This window comes from Triplophysa rosa, linkage group LG4, assembly GCF_024868665.1.
Source record: "Triplophysa rosa linkage group LG4, Trosa_1v2, whole genome shotgun sequence".
NCBI classification, from domain to species: domain Eukaryota; kingdom Metazoa; phylum Chordata; class Actinopteri; order Cypriniformes; family Nemacheilidae; genus Triplophysa; species Triplophysa rosa.
Genome location: NC_079893.1, coordinates 4,380,096 through 4,400,978, shown reverse-complemented (window position 1 = coordinate 4,400,978; position 20,883 = coordinate 4,380,096). Strand labels below are relative to the sequence as shown.

At 41.0% G+C, this 20,883-nt stretch overlaps 1 protein-coding gene across 1 annotated transcript in view; it reads left to right on the top strand.

Annotated features, from left to right (window-relative positions):
* The window catches only part of LOC130553380 (uncharacterized), a 35,446-nt gene extending 24,068 nt beyond the window's left edge, over window positions 1-11,378 (top strand). Inside the window, exon 2 of the mRNA XM_057332311.1 lies at window positions 6,511-11,378. Coding sequence (XP_057188294.1) covers window positions 6,809-11,221 — 4,413 coding nt within the window. The 5' untranslated portion in view covers window positions 6,511-6,808 and the 3' untranslated portion in view covers window positions 11,222-11,378. The remainder of the gene's footprint in view (window positions 1-6,510) is intronic.
* Window positions 11,379-20,883: the final 9,505 nt, after the last annotated feature.

Below are 20,883 nucleotides of genomic sequence, written 5' to 3'. Positions count from 1 at the left end.
AATTCATTCAAAATATCCACAAAACACTAAAAAGTCATAATAAAATAATAATTACTTAGTAATTATAACTAAGTAATTTGTAACAATAACTTGGGTGATTTATTGTGCAGAAATGTATGTGTAGGATGTTTTATATTCCATGTTTTATCACCCACCTACTGTATCATATTACAATTTTTGTGCAGGTAAAAATTCCAACAACTAAACATAAAAAAACGGTAAATACCCAAGATCAATTTAAGTCTGTGACCTTCAACAAAACATTCAGTGACTTAATTAGTTTCATTGCTTTTTTTATATAATCAATAGCAAAATAGCTGTGTGTTGCTCAGAAATGCACAAAAGTTCAGAATTGTTCTAGATTTGTTTGGGACTAGCCAAAATAGAACAAAAACTTGTGTTTAACTGTGTCTAAAACGTAAGTCACTTATTAACTCAAGGTTTATTGAATAGTTATAGAAAATCAATATCACATCAGATGTTATAAAATAAAAAACAAGATCTCATTTTTGCATCTCGATTTTTGCAATCACATCTCGGATATCCACGCCTTTGTGTGTATTCATTTTGTTGACAGATCTCTTTAAGACAATCCCCCATTCTTCTCTTACCAGCAGTAAGAGTAACAAACGTAACAGAAGAATCAAATAAGGAACAATTGGTGAATGCTTTTAAAGGCAGAAGTTTTACATCCAATCACATGAATGATGTCAACACATAAATCAGACAATGCACCAGCAATTTAGTGCAATTCCCACAGTTGTGGTCTTGACCGGTCCTGAAATAAAATCCCAAGACCACTAAGTCTGAGACCAAGACAAGACCGAGACCAAAGACAGTCGAGACCGAGACAAGACCATTAAAAATGGTCTTGAGACCGGTCTCGAGTACAACAACACTTGTTCACACTACAAGCGACATGCAGCGATAAAGCGTCACAATTTACTTCAATGGAGAGCTGGAAAGGTTTGATAAAGCCTTATTGTGTATTGCACGAGAGACAAAATGACAGACAGCGTATGTGCCTTTATTAAAGGTATAGCCTTTATTATCATATTAGTCGCTTATGAAAGCTATGAGTCTGTGCCGAGGGAACATCACAGGAAGGTAAAGATTACACTGTCATCAAAAAAGCCATTAAGCACCCGTGTGCCGATAATCTCAGGAAGCGAGAGAGACGCTTTCATCTCCTATGTGATGAACAATTAGATTAGCTGAAGTGTTGTCCTCAGAGGTATTAGAGAGAGAACGAGAGACATGCCTACATAACATTTTTTTTTTTTTTGCAGCACCTTAAATATTAGCAATGTGTCATGAAAATACTTTGAAATGGCTGTTAGAAGTTTCTCCACCTGCTCACAATATGAATGATTTGGAGTGAGCGCTGGATAGATGCAGCAGATGTATATTAATACTAGAGCGGTACTTCATCTCCCCCCAGTGCCAAATCCATTTTTAAAATAATGGTTTTTTTTCTACAGTACCTGCAGCTAGCAGTTATTTGATTTAAAGACAATAGTGATGTTGTTGCAACTTAGTGACACGTCCAAATGAAGGTGACCATTAAAAATATAATGGGTTTTTTACAGGATTAATAACTAGATGATAAACAAATGAATGTAAAAAACAAATTTATTAAACTGTAATTAATAAACATTAATTACAGCTTGTCAACATGTCACGTGGTGATTGGTCGGGCTGGGTAGCTGTCACGCTATCATACATGATGTTGATTGGACAACAACTTATTTTGAATAAACTTAGAAAAGGAGTACTGTAGAACCCTCAAAATGGAGTGAGGAGAACAATGGTGTGTCCTCCCTTCCATAAGCTTTACTGTATTCAACAAAAAAAGAAAACTATAACTATGTAATAAACTAACTATATATTAAAAAACAGATTATTATATTTTAATAGCACAAAAATACGAAAATGTTATATATAATTATAGTATAGAAAATGTATTGTGTATAATAAAACTTATTACACAGCGCTCATAATACATGGTAACCCGGATGCTACAAATAATTTTGTCAGGAACAGTTTAATATTCCAAAAATTAAATATAAATATGTCCTTTAATAAAATGCATGGCATTATATCAGCGTTATTATAGTTTTTATTTTAGTTTTACTTAGTTTTATTAATATTTTAAATAAGCTTTTATTTTTAGATTTTTAGTTTTTATGTTGATTTTATTTAAAGCTTTTCTGCATATATATGCATACATATGCATCTCTGGACCTTTACTCTTGACTGTCACCATAGACGTTTCTCACAAGAAAAACCTTTTCACCAGCAACCTCTATGAAAAATATCACTCTCCATTTAATCTAATTTCAGCCTCAGAGGAATAGTCGAGATGATAAAGAGACGTCATTGGTGATTTTTCGCTTCTTGCAGCTCTAATATCTTCATAAGGTTCATCATTCCCGCTCCCCCATTGACAAGCTCTTCCACCCGCTCCTCATCAGTGAAACAGACACACAAGCCTTCTGTCAAACTTCTGTATCAACATCATCTGAGAGCAGACCCACTCCACAGCCCGTCTTGACATGCCGATCGCGTCGGCTTCTGCCGTCATGAAAAATTTATCTGAGCACCTCAAAAGAAAATCACTGACCGTCTTGCACTCTTGTCAGCAAGCAGACACACACAGAGAGCGATGGAGCTAATCATTAGTGTCTGGATATTTGAGGATTGGAGTCATTTAATAAACTCATTAATGCAAAAACACAAAAAACTATTCAAACTTTCTAAGATCTTAACCTGGACAGACCTGGTCTCCTTTCACAAAAAACCCTACATGTATATTAACATCTCTCTTCTGTTCCATAAGAAAAGACGTCTAGACAGGAATATTTCTAGATTGTTCTAAAACTATTCACTAAATCAAATGGACTTGATTGATTTGAAAGCACCTGCTGCTGTTTACCTCTACAGTGAATTGGCAGCCACTTGAATGTTCATATGTCAAGATCTTGGCAAAGATTGATGAGCAATACAAGAACCTGATTTTCCTGTTGGCAATAAGAAAAAAGTGGATGCCCTTCATCTAATTGAAAATTTGACTTTATTTTACTTAATTTAGGACATATTGACCCGTCCCTTCTCTGAAAGTGTTGCAAAGGAAACACTGCTATTTATTACACGAATACTGAATAAAGCACTTAAAAAACAAATTATATTTTTTGTGAATGTGTGAATTCTCTTCAAATACCGGTCGAATCTTGTTTTCCAAATTACTTGAGAAGTAGTTTGATTGTTCATGTTTAATGTGTTTTTCAAATGTAGAAGGTAAAACAATCTATCAACCCCTTATGTACAGTATGTACAGTATTTCTAAATGCTTTAAAGTGTGTAAACTGTCTCTGGCGGACGTTTGTTAGCAATGCATGATGGGAGAATGGATTGATAGATTGTTTTACCTTCTACACTTTAACACATTTAGAAAAACTGTACAAACAGCACATACACCTCAAAAGTTGGTTTCAGCATCATGCCATTGTTTAACAACCTCAAAGCTGATGGTGCGTTTGTCTTAAAACTCTTAAAGCTATAGACAAATGACATGAAGATCAGTTCACCAGAGAAAATGTATTTGATTTTTGCTTTCAGAATCTGAGTGATAGCAGAATAACCAACACGACAGCCATGAATGTGAAGGAACCTTATCAAACAACAAATTGTGATTATCGTATCGATAATCTGAGGTCCATTTTTGTTTAGACTTTGAAAGACATGAAAATCTGCTTGAGTCATTCGATCCCAGAAAGCTTAACCATCAAATTAATCAAATTTTCCACTAAGATGACTATCTAGGCCATCATTTAACAAGTTCCCTAAATTTTCTTGACAAACTGGCCCATCTGCGCTACTGCTAACAGCAATCTGTGCCATGTTATTACTTAAATTATTAAGGCAATCCATCACATGTCTATCTCTGTATCGACATGACAAGTACATTTTGCATTACTGACTTCGAGAATCCTCGTACGTTGAATTCTCATAATAGGTTTAATTAAAATGATAGCTTGCTTATACTGTGTAGCTTACGGCCTGCAAAATATTTTTAGTTCTGACTCGAGCGTCTGTTCACAAGACCTTTGATACCCCGAACTGTGAAACTTTAGGAGCGACGAGCAGTCACAACATCTCGCTCTGCATTTCAATCAAAGCCAAAACAATATAAATGTCATTGTGACTGTTTAATGGAATCGGTTTGTTCTGCTCCTGCGGTGGGCGATATGACGCTGTGCATATTTGCTCAAAACCATCTGTCACGGGCAGATATTAAAAATCCATAAAGGGAAAGCATTTAAAAAGCCTCATAAATTAAACACTACTGAATAGTCAGTTTAATACAAGCATGAACTGGAGACAAGCTTTGATTTGCTACATGAATCCTGCGTAATGAACTTTGTGAAAACGTGAACTTTTAATTGTCAATCACACTGTTAAATGGAAAGGTTATTGAAGTGGAAGTGTGGTTAAGGTATTTGTTGTGCTTTTTCCTTCTCTTTTTCTGTTATAATTCATTATACGTTGCTGTTTGAAAGCAGAGGGATTGTAAATTGGTTTGAATTTCATATCAAACAGGTTTGAAAATATTGCAGCGTCTGTGACTGCATAAGATTGGCTCAGATCATCTCGATGACCTGCTTATTGAGCATCGCCAACCGCAACAAACACAGATTTGGCCACGATCTGGCAGTTTTGTCATATACATCCAGCCAAAAATCTTGTACTATAAACTTGCCAGTCTTGTACTAAAAACCAATTGCATAAACACTACGAACACAATCGAGCACTTCTCTAATCAAACACAAATTTGCAATCAATCAAGCAATTAACCAAACTCGTAAACTCACGATCAATCAATAACAAACACATAACAATCAGTCAACCAAACAAGCAAATTCATAATCTATAATCAATCAAGGCACCCAAACAAACAAATGCTTCTGCTGAAACCTGACTGGATAAATGCGCGCAACCTTCTCAAAGGTTTCTGAGGAGAATCTCTAACGTTCTCATTGATCTCTTCAGAAGATGGTAATAACGCCCGATTCGTCACGATTCAAAGGATTTGCCACATTCATCAATATTTCAAGACATAATCCCAGATTCTGACTTTAAAGTGTCAATTACTATTACATTATAATAGTAATTATCTTCATTATTTAGTTCAAGTTATCAATAAAAATTAAACAAAAAAGCATATAAAATAACTCTACTTTAAAAAGTGTAAATTTGAATAGCCCTTTATAAACTGCAGGACAGGGCTATATATTCTGGGCATCTTTTTCTTCCTTAGTTAGCCAAAGTTATCAATAAAAAATAAAATGAAACATCTCTTTATAAGATAAAATTAAATAAAATTAATTGAGTAGTCTAAAATAAAATAAAACAAGATAAAATAAAAAATAATTTTAATAATATTTAAAAAATGTATCATTTAAATAAAATAAGATAAAATAAATGAATTTAAATAAAATAAGATAAAAACTAAGCTAAAAACAAACAACAAAATAAAATAAATAAATAAAGCTAAAAATAAAATAAGAAAGAAGAATGTATTTAAATAAAATAAAAAATATTTTGTAACATATCTGACCACATTTTTTTTCTTTAAACAGTTTTATTCTAAACATCCACGGGGCCAAAAGTGGCAGCAGTTGAAGGACCACCCAATTACACCTGCACCTTATTAAAGAACAGAGCCTGTTTCTGTCACAAGTGTCTGCTTAGCATCACCTCAAGTCCTGATAAAAGTGACAAAGTGTAGCCTTGAACCGTAATCGACTGTAAATCATTTCCGAGGGCCTTTGGAACTGCACCTTGAATCACAGCTGATTTAATCAACGGAAAAAAGTATTGCATCCCGGTCCTGAAATTGTATTTCAGATGGTTATGATGCAATAAATGGCATCACTATCATAAAGTCATAATGGACAGTGTATAATGTGTGACAGTGTGGCAGTGCAACGCTCATCTTTCTCCGTGTGTTCATCATGGTGACACATGGCCTGCAGCTGCCAGACCTTCAGTGAAAGAATGACAGTAACAGAAGAGCTAGAAACAGCACACCTTTATCTGCCATGTGCTAATACTGTTTGATAACCTCCGTTTCTTTATACTGATTCCTGGGTTGACAGGGGGTATTAGGAAGGACCCTGTGAGTGACTGAAGGGGGTCTTAAAGAAATATTACAGGATAAAGAAGCAAACCCTAAAATTAAAATGGGCTCATTTCAATCCAAACAAATATCCTGTATGGCTGTTCAACGATTAATCGCGATTAATCGCATCCAGAATATGTATCAGAAGTTTGTGTTTACATAATGGACGTCTGAGCAGTGTGCATATTTATTTTGTATTCATAAACACATACAGTACTGTGGCAGAAGGGGTGTGGTTCAGCGAAGTCTGCAGCGGGAGAGAGAGTGGGTAGACGAGCGGTGATTGAGTGTGGCAGACGAGAATCACGTACACCTGTGTCTCGTTCCAGCAAGTGGCGTGGGGAGAGATAAAAGCCACTGATGGAGAGTCGTTGAAAAGGAGAGACTGGGACTACTGCTGCTGAACAGGCGAGAAGCACGGACAGAAACCCGGAAGTGAGCCGGAGAAGGTTGTAGCGTACCTGTGGTGAAGTGGAGATAAGACGGGCGTGGAAGACGCCAGTGTGACTTTGTGTGTGTGTGCAGTGGAAATAAAAAGGCTTCTGGCCAGCAGTAGTGATCCCTGATTCCAGCCTCTTCCTTCCTACTCTGTGTGTTATTCTTGTTACAGTGGTGCCGAAACCCGGGATGGAAGGAAGCAGGAGTGCCGCGGCCGGGGGGATGAATCCGCCGACCTCGCCGTTTGCGGAGGTGATTACGTCCCTCGCGGTCCTCCACCAGGAACAACACCGGGCCCTGTTACAGCTGCGGGAGGACCAGGACAGCCGGTTCCAGGCGATCCTGCGGGCTCAACAGGAGGACCGCGAGGCGTTCCGGAGCTGGATGCACCGGGGGGCTCAAGGGGGAGGTACCAGCGGACCAGCCCCACCGATCCATCTGATCCTGCAGAAGATGGGCCCGCACGACGATCCCGAGGCGTTCCTGGAACTCTACGAGCGGACCGCCGAGTCGAGTGAATGGCCAAGGGACCAGTGGGCCCTCCGGTTGATACCCCTTCTCTCCGGTGAGGCGCAAGTGGCGGCCCAACAACTTCCCCCAGAGAGCCTCCTGGTGTATGCGGAGCTGAAGAAGGCGATCCTGCAGCGGGTCGGCCGGAGCCCAGAGCAACACCGACAGCGCTTCCGGTCGCTGGGGTTGGCAGAAGCCGGGCGGCCCTACCTGCTAGCTCAGCAGCTCCGGGACTCCTGCCGGAAATGGCTGGTGGCTGAGGGAAGCGGCGTCGGGGACATCATCGACAAGGTGGTACTGGAACAGTTCATCACCTGCCTGCCCCGGAAGACGGCGGGGTGGGTCCAGTGCCACCGGCCGGCGTCGCTGGACTCAGCCATCCAGTTGGCGGAGGATCACCTGGTCGCGTGCCCTGGAATCGGGGAGTCTCTCCCCGCAGTGTCTCTCTCCGCACCTCGCACCCTACCACCACCAACGAACCGGCCGGTAGCCGCGCCTCGGACCCGGCTGCCTTTCCTAGGAAGAGGCCCTCCTCGGGGTCGAGGAGGGTATGGATCGGGACTGATGGAGGGGGGGAGCGCTATGTCTACGCGTCCTTCCGCCGTGGAGGCCACGGATACCGCCCCGACGGTCCCGGTCTCCCCACGCCAGCCGTCTGTCACACCCACTGCCGCCAGGGCGGCGGGAAGGTCTGGGCCGGCCTGTTGGCGTTGCGGGGATCCGGATCACTTCATCGATCGGTGTCCGGTGATGGAGGTGGGGACTTTGATCCGGGTCCCTGACACGCCGCGGGCTGCCCCTGGTCCGGCTGGCCTGTACCAGATACCCGTGAGTATTGGGGGGGGTACCTACCAGGCGTTGGTGGATTCAGGTTGTAACCAGACCTCCATCCACCAAAATCTGGTTCGGCTCGCGACAGGGGGTAAGTGCCGCGAGGTTCAGGTGCGGTGTGTGCACGGGGATGTGGTAAAGTACCCTCTGTTGAGGCTGCCTATTAAATTTAGGGGAAAAAAGCATAGTGTGGAGGTGGCGGTTAATCCCCACCTCAGACATCCGCTAATTCTGGGGACGAATTGGCCGGCTTTTCCGAAATTGTTGGGACTGCTTTGTGCGGATGTCTCTTGGGTAAAGAAGAAGCCCGGTAGGCGGGGTTGCGTGCACGCGGGCAGCGTGGAACCGGGTCCGTCGGCACCTGACTCGGGGGAGACGCACGAGATCGAGAGGTTACTCCTCTCGGATCGCGATGATTTCCCCCTGGAGCAGGCGCAGGATGCGACGCTGAAACGGGCGTTTGAGCAGGTCGCATCCATTGACGGGCAGCCGGTTCAGCCTGCACGTCCTCCCTCCTATCCGTATTTTGCTATCAGGAATAATCGGTTATATCGAGTGACCCAAGACACTCAGACAAAAGAGGATATAACCCAGCTATTGATTCCAAAGAGCCGTCGGGAAATGCTTTTCCAGGCGGCTCATAGTAACCCTATGGCAGGTCATTTAGGGCAGGGCAATACACTAAATCGTCTTATGGCCCGATTCTTTTGGCCGGGCATTCACGACAACGTGCGCAGGTGGTGCGCGTCTTGCCGTGAATGTCAGTTGGTGAACCCACCGGCCACCCCAAAAGCGCCTTTGCGCCCTCTTCCGTTGATGCAGGTTCCCTTCGATAGAATTGGTATGGACCTCATCGGGCCATTAGAGCGATCTGCACGAGGCTACCGTTTTGCATTGGTCCTGGTGGACTATGCAACACGGTACCCCGAGGCAGTGCCGCTCCGTAACATTTCTGCCAAGAGTGTGGCGGAGGCACTGTTTCGTATCATCTCCCGGGTGGGGATCCCCCGTGAGATCCTCACGGATCAAGGCACGGCGTTCATGTCACGTACGATACGCGAACTTTACGAGTTATTAGGCATTAAATCGATTCGCACCACCGTTTTTCACCCACAAACGGACGGGCTCGTGGAACGATTTAATCGCACGTTGAAGACTATGATTCGTAAATTCGTACACGAGGACGCCAAGAATTGGGATAAGTGGTTAGAACCCCTCTTATTTGCAGTACGGGAGGTCCCCCAAGCCTCCACAGGGTTTTCCCCTTTCGAGCTTCTGTATGGGCGTCAACCCCGAGGGGTTCTCGATGTCCTGAAGGAGACTTGGGAGGACGGACCTTCATCGAGTAAAAACGAAATTCAGTATGTCTTGGACCTGAGAGCAAAACTTCAGACACTGGGGCGGCTATCTCTGGAGAATTTGCTACAGGCCCAGGACAAACAGAGCCGTCTGTATAACCGGGGTTCTAGCCTGAGAAAATTCACACCGGGAGAGAAAGTGCTTGTGTTGCTCCCAACGTCTTCCTCCAAATTACTTGCAAAGTGGCAAGGACCGTTCGAGGTCACACGGCGAGTTGGCGATCTCGATTATGAGGTTATCCGATCAGATAGGGGAGGGGCACGTCAAATCTACCACCTCAATCTCCTAAAAAAATGGAGCGAGGTGGAGGCAGTGATGATGGCGACGGTGGTGTCCGCGGAGGAGGATCTCGGGCCGGAGGCAAATGTAAAACCACAATCCATTGCCCTGGCCCCAGGGGGAGACCACCTCTCACCCTCGCAACTCACTGACCTGGCCCGCCTGCAGGCGGAGTTTGCCGACGTGTTCTCTTCCCTTCCGGGCCGGACGAACCTCATACAGCACCATATCGAAACCGAGGCTGGGGTAGTGGTGCGTAGTAGACCCTACCGGTTACCTGAACACAAAAAAAAGGTGGTTCAGGCAGAATTAGAGGCTATGTTAGACTTGGGAGTAATAGAAGAGTCCACCAGTGACTGGGCGAGCCCGATAGTTTTGGTGCCAAAAACGGACGGCTCGGTTAGGTTCTGTGTGGACTATCGTAAAGTTAACACCGTCTCAAAATTCGATGCTTACCCGATGCCGCGAGTCGACGAATTGTTGGACCGGCTCGGTGCTGCTCATTTTTATTCGACACTGGATTTGACAAAAGGGTACTGGCAGATCCCCCTAACACCAGTATCCAAAGAAAAGACAGCCTTCACCACGCCGTTTGGTTTGCACCAGTTCGTGACACTTCCGTTCGGTTTGTTCGGGGCTCCGGCCACCTTCCAGCGTCTCATGGATCGGGTCCTCCGGCCCCATGCGACATACGCCGCTGCCTATCTGGATGATATTATCATACACAGCAACGATTGGCAGCGGCATATGGTGCATCTGAGGGCGGTCCTGAGGTCGCTGAGGGAGGCCGGGCTCACGGCGAATCCAAAGAAGTGCGCAATTGGGCGGGTGGAGGTCAGGTATCTGGGCTTCCACTTGGGACACGGGCAGGTGCGTCCCCAAATTAATAAGACAGCAGCGATTGCAGCCTGCCCGAGGCCCAAGACCAAAAAGGAGGTGAGGCAGTTCCTGGGGTTGGCGGGATATTATAGGAGGTTTGTACCTAAATATTCGGAGCTCACCAACCCGCTGACTGACCTCACTAAAAGGGAGGCACCAGACCCGGTCCAGTGGACGGAGCGGTGCCAGCAGGCCTTTAACCAAGTGAAGGCTGCTCTGTGCGGCGGACCGCTCCTACAGTCTCCTAACTTTTCTCTTCCTTTTTCTCTGCAGACCGACGCGTCGGACAGGGGGCTGGGTGCCGTCCTGTCCCAGGAGGTGGAGGGTGAGGAACGGCCGGTGCTGTACCTCAGCCGCAAGCTGTCCAAGAGGGAAGCGAGGTACAGCACCATTGAGAAGGAGTGTTTGGCCATCAGGTGGGCCGTCCTCACCCTCAGATATTACCTCTTGGGGCGAGAATTCACCCTCTGTTCGGACCACGCCCCTCTCCAATGGCTCCACCGCATGAAGGATACCAACGCCCGGATCACCCGGTGGTATCTAGCCCTTCAACCTTTCAAATTCAAGGTGATCCACAGGCCGGGTGCACAGATGGCTGTGGCTGACTTCCTCTCCAGGAGGGGGGGGGGGCGGCTGCAGGCCGGATGGCTCCCCGGCCTGAGTCGGGCGGTGGGGGTATGTGGCAGAAGGGGCGTGGTTCAGCGAAGTCTGCAGCGGGAGAGAGAGTGGGGAGACGAGCGGTGATTGAGTGTGGCAGACGAGAATCACGTACACCTGTGTCTCGTTCCAGCAAGTGGCGTGGGGAGAGATAAAAGCCACTGATGGAGAGTCGTTGGGGGGGAGAGACTGGGACTACTGCTGCTGAACAGGCGAGAAGCACGGACGGAAACCCGGAAGTGAGCCGGAGAAGGTTGTAGCGTACCTGTGGTGAAGCGGAGATAAGACGGGCGTGAAAGACGCCAGTGTGACTTTGTGTGTGTGTGCGGTGGAAATAAAAAGGCTTCTGGCCAGCAGTAGTGATCCCTGATTCCAGCCTCTTCCTTCCTACTCTGTGTGTTATTCTTGTTACAAGTACATATATATATTTAGGAAATAATTGTGTGTATATATTAATATTTATATATACATTTAAAAAACATTTATTCATTTTTATACTTAATTTAATACATTTATACTCATTTAATACATATTTTTCTTAAAATGTATACATCTGTGTGTATGCGTTTATAAATACAAAATTAATATGCACAGTGCACATATATTATATAAACACAAACATTTATTCTGGATGTGATTAATCGCGACTAACCGTTGAACAGCCCTAATATCCCTAATATTTAGAAAAATATTGTCATTTTGAAGATATTCGGAGACATTTTGAAGAATGTCTTCCAAACAAAAACTCCCAAATGCTTCAATAATACAATAATAATAATAGCTCCATTGCATCTTTCTTGGTCATGGCCAGCTTCTATGCTGACGATATTGTTTTATGTTGCTAGAATACTTACATATTAAGATAAAAAAAACTGAAGTACTTTCTTTCCATTTTAACTTCGGGTATTAAAGAAACAAAAAGGTCAAAAATCAGCAAAAGCGTAATTCACCGAGAGGCTAATGATCTCACATTGCAGTAAAGTGAAAGCCAGTGTGTGCTAACTATGTGCTAATTTCCTCATAAAACGCTGCAATTATGCTAATGTCAGTACTTTAGAGGCTAAACTGACTCCGCGTCTCTTTACCGTCAGAGTGACAAAGCCCTGGGATAATGACAGAGTGCCATTCCCCCCACGAGCCCTCTTGAGCCGCTGTTCCCTCTCACCCAGGTCGAGTCTCCACAGCTAAAGAGAAGTAGAGGAGTCGAGAGGTTCCTGCCCTCTCCTCAGTGAAATAATAGCTCCAGTCTATAATAGCACAACTCGTTTCACTGAGAGGACAAGTGGCCTTACATTACACTTGACTGAGACACAATAAAAGCTAGGGAGAGAAAGATCCAGCGCATAATTTGTTTCCAACGAAATGATATTGTGAACTGGAAAACAAGGGCAGTGTGATATGACTCTACTGAGCTACAAATGGCCAGCAAACTGTACACCTGAGTAGTTATTTTACGTATATTTGAAGAGTTTATTTGCAAAACAGATTAACTTTGATGAGCATTCAAAATAATATCAATCAAACTTGGGTTGTTTTGATTAGCTAATAATAACTCCAAAAATACAGGTAACTAACACAATAAAAACATGATTTTTGATAAAAAAAATAATAAACAAACTTATCTGTTTTTGCAAATGAACTCTTAATTTATTTATATTATACAGTACACTACCATTCAAAAGTTTAGGGTCACTTAAAACAAAATCGCGTAAGTTTTTATGATGCGGCTAATTCTTATAAATTCGTACAATGTTATTCAAATGTTTTGGTGAGATTTGGTTTTGCGCCAGTGATTTTAGGTTAAGGGGTGGGCTCAGGGGAGGGGCTTCAGTTTTTTTGTAATAATCATACGTTTTTGTGCAAATGACATTGTACAATTATATTTAAAGTAGCCACTACGTAAAATACTTACGAATTCATGTGCGATCAGGTTTGATCATTTACTATGCTAAGCCTTTACTTTTTTAGCATAAAAGTAAACTCAAAACTATGCAGTAACAAATATAACTACTGTATAAAAATTATGTTGCAACTAAAAAAAGCATCTTCAGTGTAGTCGACCAACAATTGAAAATAATTTGCAAAAAGGTTCTCTTGCCATTATATCAAGCAGCTTCTTGGGGTCTCTTTCGAGGAGTTCCCATCTATTCTGGGATCTCATTGGCTGTTTTTCTTTTAGTCCAAGTTATCCATAAAGTAAAAAACATTTTTGTAACGAAAAGATTTTTGTCTGTTGTGTAAATTTATGTTTACGCAACCGAGATATTTTTAATTTATGATAATATGTAAAGTCTGTCATCTTTCACCAAAGTTACAGATTGCACCTTTAACAATTTAACAACAATAGATATGCTAATTGAATACGCTACATTCATATATTAATATAATTATCTGTATTTACAGAAATTGGTCCCTTAATTTCAGAGCACACTGTGTACAAAATAAACAAAAACATAAGAAACTGAAATTTAAGTGGGTTAAATTTTTTTAAAATAATGATCGAATTGAAGAATTACAATGAAAAGAATAGCTAAAATAGAAAGAATTGTTGAAAGAGAAAGAGGGAACATGATACATGATTACACACATGATTACAATATAATGAAATGGATTCCAAAGAATCTGTGAAGTAACTCAGCAGCTTGTTTTCTCTTCGTATGCCCATGTTTCCACTTGTGATCAGGCAGATTTTAACATAGAGACATTCAATGTTCGTCATTTATTGCAGATTGAATACTCGGGCAAACTGAACTCCTGACAATACCCCATGAGTCTATCTGACAGCACTTCTTAAAAACCCGAGGCACTGATATAGGAACCATAGAGATAAATGAGATACAAGCAGGTATTAAAAGATTAGCAACTGATGCACTCGCCGAGCCGCCACAGAGTCGGCCTGTGAATCAATGACAATCAACACGGCATCGCAATGCAGCACAACACGCCAGCATCAGACCCCTGAGGAAAATAAACGTCATATTCTACTACAGACCAAAGCTGAAATAGGTGAATTTTTTACGTAACCAGATAATGATATCCAGAACTGAAATAATGGAGGATGGATCTCCACCGGGCGACGGTGAACACAGCAGGGGATTCAGATGTGGGGATGGAGGAGTGTTTACACCAGGTGTGGATGGAGACAGCCATAAGCTTCCATCAGGGACTACAGAACCTCTCCTGGTACCTCCATATACCAGCTTCTCCCTCCAGCAGGCAAATTAGCATCTGCCCCGCATCCTGAGGGACTTCAGCAGATGCACGCCAAGAAGCCATTGGAGATTATCCATGCATGAGAATATTGATATACAGAGGTGTGTGTGTGCGCATGTGTGAGAGGGTTGGTCCGCTTGATAGTAACATCGTAGCGAATGATATCCTTTATCAATCCCCCAGATGCCTAATTGTTGTGCTAATGATTCCCAGGCTAATGGAAATGTTTATAGTTTCCATTTTGGAATGATAGCGCAGTAATTAGCCACACTTCAGTTCATTAAGCACTGTGAGAGCCAGACAGGAAGTGGCACTCAGGTGTGGGGGGGCGTGAGAACTTGAGAGGGAGAAGTGGTCTGCATAAGAGTGTGTTCATCGTTCGATGACGTTTACTGTAAGTGTGATTTCAATTTATTAAGGAAAGGAGCATATATGCAGGTGTCTGAATCATGGTGGCCAGATGAAAGCAAACAAGCCAAAAAGATTTAGATTTTTTTTTTTTTTTTTTTTTTTTAGATTCAATTTATTGTCATTGCACATGTACAAGGCAACGAAATGTGACCTCTGCATTTAACCCATCCAGAGAGTAGTGAACACACGTACCCCCGGAGCAGTGGGTTCATCAAAAAGTGTTGATTCAGACAGACTTTAAAGCAATAGTTCATCCAAAACAGAAACAGTTTTTTTCTTTTGTTAAACACACAACAAGATATCCTGGGGCAATAGTAGTTTTTCCCTACTGTATTTGTCAGTGGTGCCCCAGAACTGTTCGGTAACAATCGTTCTTGCAAATATTATTCTTTGTGTTCTGCAGCAAAATGTACACAGGTTTGGAACAACTTGACGATGAGTAAAGGATGACAGAATTACAATTTTTGGGTGAACTATCCCTTTAAGACGAACCCCTTAATTTTGTGCAATTGAATGGAAACTGGAAGGGGAGTATAAAAAATGTGTGTCACTGTTTCAGTAGACCTCTAGACAAAAAATGTTTGAAAAGATGAATGAAAAGAACGAAAGCCAATAGTACTAATCACACATCAGTATGTGTGTCATCGACTGAAATGAGAAGACATCATCAATGCATCATGAAACATGAAAGAAAAAAAGTGGTCCAATCACAAAAAATTGAAAAGAGTACTTCAGAGATTATATATTTTTAAAGGACAACCCAGAAGTTAGCGCCGCACTGGTTCCCTCGACCGAAAGCCTATGCATATTTCCCATAAACTTAAAAAAATAAGATCTGTGTGTAGTAGTTATAAAGCTTTAAAAATCACGAGTGGGTCATAACTGGTGTGTTTTATGTCTTAGAATAAACAGAGTTTTTTTACTCACAGAAATTATTTTAGCTTTATTATTAACTTTTTAAATAATTTACCAAAAACTTACCAAATTTATCAAAAACCCATAGACTTTGGGGCGATGGAACTGGAAGTGCTAAAACGCTAACTCGAAGCTGGGGTTTGCATACAAAAATACTCTGCTGTACTCTATAAACAAATAAAAAATAAGAATACCTGTTTTCTCATTATTACAACATTTTTTTTTTTTGATTATACACGGTGTTTGCTTTCACACAGTGCAAACAATTATCTAGATGCACATTGTCAACAATCTGACTCATTCCTGCATTTCAGCCTTTTCCTGTTCATTATTTCCCACATATTTTAGTTTTCCGTATTTTCTTTAATAATTCAATGTAGCTTCACTAAACTCCTTCCTCTTGCAATGAGTTGTTGGTAATATCACAGATCTTTAAGGATACAGTAAGGATATTCATTTTAACAAACAACTATACTTATTCTACACTCTAAAACTTAGCTGTAGTTTTGCAGCAGGTTTGCCGGTAACTTACTGTAGATTTCATTATTTTCCTTTTAGTACGGTTTTCGATTTGAGTTAAACGTTACTTTAACCAAAATTAAAACACATTGACTTTTGAGACTCAAAATGAGCAAGAAAAGAATGGCATTAGCACAGCAACACTGCAAAAAATAACATTCTTCCTAAGCACTTTGTCTTGTTTTTTTGGTAAAAATATTTTAAACTTCTTAAATTACGATACATTTACATAACAAGAAATGTGACCTAAGATAAAAAGTCTTGTTTCATGAAAGAAAATATAAGAAATATGTAAGTTTATGTTTAAAACCAAATTGTAAATGAAATCTACAGAAAGTTACAGGCAAACCTGCTACAAAACTACAGCAAAGTTTTACAGTGTAGATTTAAATTGGGACTGCACCGAATGTTTCGCAATGTAGCCTTTAATAATCCAAGAGTTTTCGTTTATTCATATTTTTAGCTTATAATGTTGAACGACACTTTTTAATGAAGTGTTCTGTTGTAGGGGTACAGAGTACAGAACATTCTTTCAGCGGTCAGTCATAGGCCTAACATGCTATTCAAGAAGGGTTTTTTGTTTTAATTTAGCCTAATTGTTTTGCTCAATTTTATTTTAAGTTATATTGTATTATATTGAAAAGCGAGACAAAATACAAAAAGCATTTTGACCATTCAGTTTATGCAATAGTGAAAAAAATGGCTAAATACGAAAATATGAAAAGCCATATCGGTGTTTCATTTTTATTCAGCTTCAGCCAAGAATTTTCATTTCAGTGCAACCCTAATTTAAATCTAAATAAACTATTTAGGATGGATAGTATGCAAATAGGGTGTAGGCTATTGAATTGTATATTTTCCATTAACACAACACATAACTGGGAATAGCTACCTTCCGTGGGGGAAGAGCCGGAGCTCCAGGCACAGAAACCCACAAACCCACATTAGTCCGGACCAGGTTGAGAGACTTGACAGTTAATTAAATACCAATACTCATATCCACACATCACACAGCATCTCCTGTCAGGCCTGAACCATCTGCTACATCAACAAACAGAGCAAACGCATCAGAACTACAGATACAGATTGTGTGCTCTTAACAATATCAATGAGCTGATCATGTTTTGTGGTACATTGGTATACTGATAAATCAAATCTTTTTTATTTAATAAAACACATTTTTGAACATGAAAATGATACAACTGAAGTTTGCCCAAAATAATAAGAACAGTGGTTTATCTAAAGTTGACAACAAAACAAACCAGGCGCAGTTAAAAATCTTTTAAGATGAGGAGAAAACAGAACATCCCAACATGGCACGGCCACTTACGCCACCCACAATTTTACCCTAAAGAAAGCGAAATAACACATTAGTGAGAGGTTTTCCCGTGCTGGCAAAAACTCTGTTCGCAACATGCTGTGCCCAGGGACATCGAAAATTTCCTCGACTTCAGCTCTTACCAGCCATATTTACCGCATCCAACCCGCCCGAGTATGTAACGGGGGCTTTGCCAAGTTAACACCAAGCCAAATTTAGTGTGTAGGGCATCACACAGCGCGAAGTGATGCATCATCTAAATGCAACCTTAACTCTGTGCCCTAGCAAACACATTTCATCTGACGTTAAACATGCCAGGAGGAGTTTAAGAAAGCAGAAAGTGGCCCAGTACGATGAAAGCAAAAATTCAACATTCAGAAAATAGTAAAACTTCCAACTACAATATCAAGCAAAGGCTTTCCCTAATAAATAAACCTCCCTGCACACAAGCAAATGAGTTGTATCTCATTTCGTAACATTTCAGACATGATGAACACAAAATCAAGATCTGATGGAAAGGTCCAGTAAGTAAACAGCTTTTTAAAACTACAGTATCAGTTGTCATAATGTTTAAGTGTATTATTAAACTACAGGCATCATCACACACTACAGTAGATTCTTTTGCCCTCGGCATGTCTTTGCTTCTGTTCCATGCGTTTGTTTAGTGCCACGCTCAGTAATTGCTTTGGGGAGCTAAAGCTCCAGACATGAAAACTGAAGGGCGTTTAGTGAAATGTATGCAGTGCAAAGTATGTGCATGTTTGTCAAACGTTCTGAGTAGCTCTGCAAAAAATAAATTGGTGAGATGGTTTCAAATCTTGAAGCAGTTTTGTGTAACCTAAAGGAACAGTTCAGACACAAATTATGTCTCCAAGTTCCTCATCTTAAAGTTGTCCCAAATCTGTATACATTTCTTTGTTCTGATGAACACGTAAGGGATAATCCACGGCTAGCTGTGCGTTAAAGTTTTTTAAGGCAGCGGCTATTTGCGCTAAGTGTAAATAGCAATTGATGCTATTTACACTAAGTGAAAATAGCGACAGATGCCATTTACACTAAGTTCAAATAGTAGTAAGTTCTGTTTACACTAAGTGAAAATAGCAGCATTTCTTAGCGATATGCTATTTACACTAACCAAAAATAGCTGTAGGGCCTATTTTCTTTGGATTAACAAGATGCTTTTTACTTATAAATAGTGCCAGATAACGTTACTATTTGCACCTCAGTATTGTTGTGCATTAAACATTATGCTATAATAACAGACAGTAAATCATTATATTTATAAAAATTATTAAAATGATGGCAATTTATTGAGATTTTAAAGCCCTATACCTACCCCTAACCTTACCCTAAACCTAAAGTTTATTAATAAAAATGAATTTTAAGTCTATTCAATTTTATTGAAAACAAATGCCTTTATGATCTGTAAAGTAATCAAAAAGGTTAAAGAAGGTTTACAGCGGGATTAGAACCCCGGTCTCCCATGCCTCACTAAACAGACTTCACACTTTACGCCACTCGAGTCGCTGTTTGAAATGGCGTCAATCTTACACTTTCTCTATTCCAATCACATATTGGTGGGCGGAGCTAGTGTAAATAGTCTCTGCCAATAAGGCAGGCTATTTGTACTCAGTGTAAATAGACACTACAGGTTTTTAATGCACAACGTGGAGGCCGCGAAGTGCATTAAAATCCTCAAACGCACGGCTAGCTGTGGATTATCCCGCTTATACCGTGGTCATTTTCCAAGTTAAAGCTGTTATTTATGTTTTCAGTGTAATTTTAGATCAAACAGGTGAAAATGACAGTTATTTTCCTAAGTTTACTTGAAATGTAATCAAACTGACTGGAGCTACCCGTGCGGTAAAGGGTTTTAATGCACACCTTCCAGCCAATCAGAATTGAGTATTCAAACAGACCATGGTATAAAGAGAAAGATATTTGGAATAATGCTTGCAACCAAACAGTTCTTGGCCACCATTGAAACCAAAGAACTACAACCCAAAACAGGAACTAAGAAAAACAAAACACATCGCACAAACAGGAAGTAAGTGAGAAGTCCAAAATAACAGAGGAACACAGAACAGATGGTAGTCAATGCTGGCAAAGGACAGTTTGGTTACAAGCGTTCTTCCAAATATCTTTCTCTGTGTTCATCGGAACAAAGACATTCATACACATTTGGGGTGAGTAAATGATTGAATTTTCATTTTGGGTGAAATGTCCCTTTAAGTGGCACTAGTGCGAAATGAAACAATGTTATTTTTTTACTCGTAATATGTCATTCTTGCCAAACTTCTTCAGGGTTTTATGGTGGGTTGCAAACCAACTTTAGAGGTGCGTACCATCAGCTACTGTTATGAATCGTGAAGAAATCTAGAAAATAAATCCTTAAAGAAGGATCATGTGATCTGTAAATGTGACAAAAACTTTTCCATTGCAGTTTTGCGAAATATTCCTTTATTGAACTGCCTGAAAAATCACCTAATGTAAAAACGTTTTGCAATATATATAGATTTTCAAACGTATTGTACACGTTTCCATTGGCCATTTTTTCAACTTGCAATTTCATCACAGTCTCACAGCAAAAACGTAACTATTTCACGAGGTGGATAATTTTGGCTAATTCGTATCAATTTTGTATGTTCTCACTTGTACATTTTATTACGATTTGCCTTTGAGCCATTGACGTTAGATTTAGGGGCGGGGTTAGGGGTGGTGCTTTAGTATTGCTTTTTTTACTCATCGCACATTTTTGTATGATTCACAACTATTCCGAAATTGAATTAGCCATCACGTAAAATATTTTAGGTTGGACAGACTCATTTTGTATTAAATTACATAGAGAAGTTTCACGTAAAATAGTCTCAATTCAATAAAAGTTGTACTGTAGGTACAACTAAACATGTTATTGAAATTTCGGGAAGTTTTAAAAATAAATCTGTAATTAGAATTTCAGTTTCATTCTTTACTCCTGCTAACATATCGTACGTGCCACGTGAGATTCTGTCAGCAGTTTATATTCCATGTGGAATCTCTGATATTTACTCTTTTACTCGGCGGCGGCGCTTCACCATGCCCCAGCGGGCCGTTTTTGCACAGGATCGTTCCTTTTATTAGCGCATGGCCAGCGACAGGTGGAGTACAACTCATTGTTCACTGTGGTAATCTCAACACATTCACCCTGCCAGGCGAGAGTGGGCAGATACTGTTAGAACAGACCCTCGCTTTAGATTAGGCCATTCATCAGCCCGCTCTTATTGCCCTGTCTGCCATCCTAACAGCCCTGAATGCTGAACGCGACAGAGACTCGGAGAGATTTACAGAAGAGCTTAAACAATATGCACATACAGGTCCAAAATTACGCCATAAA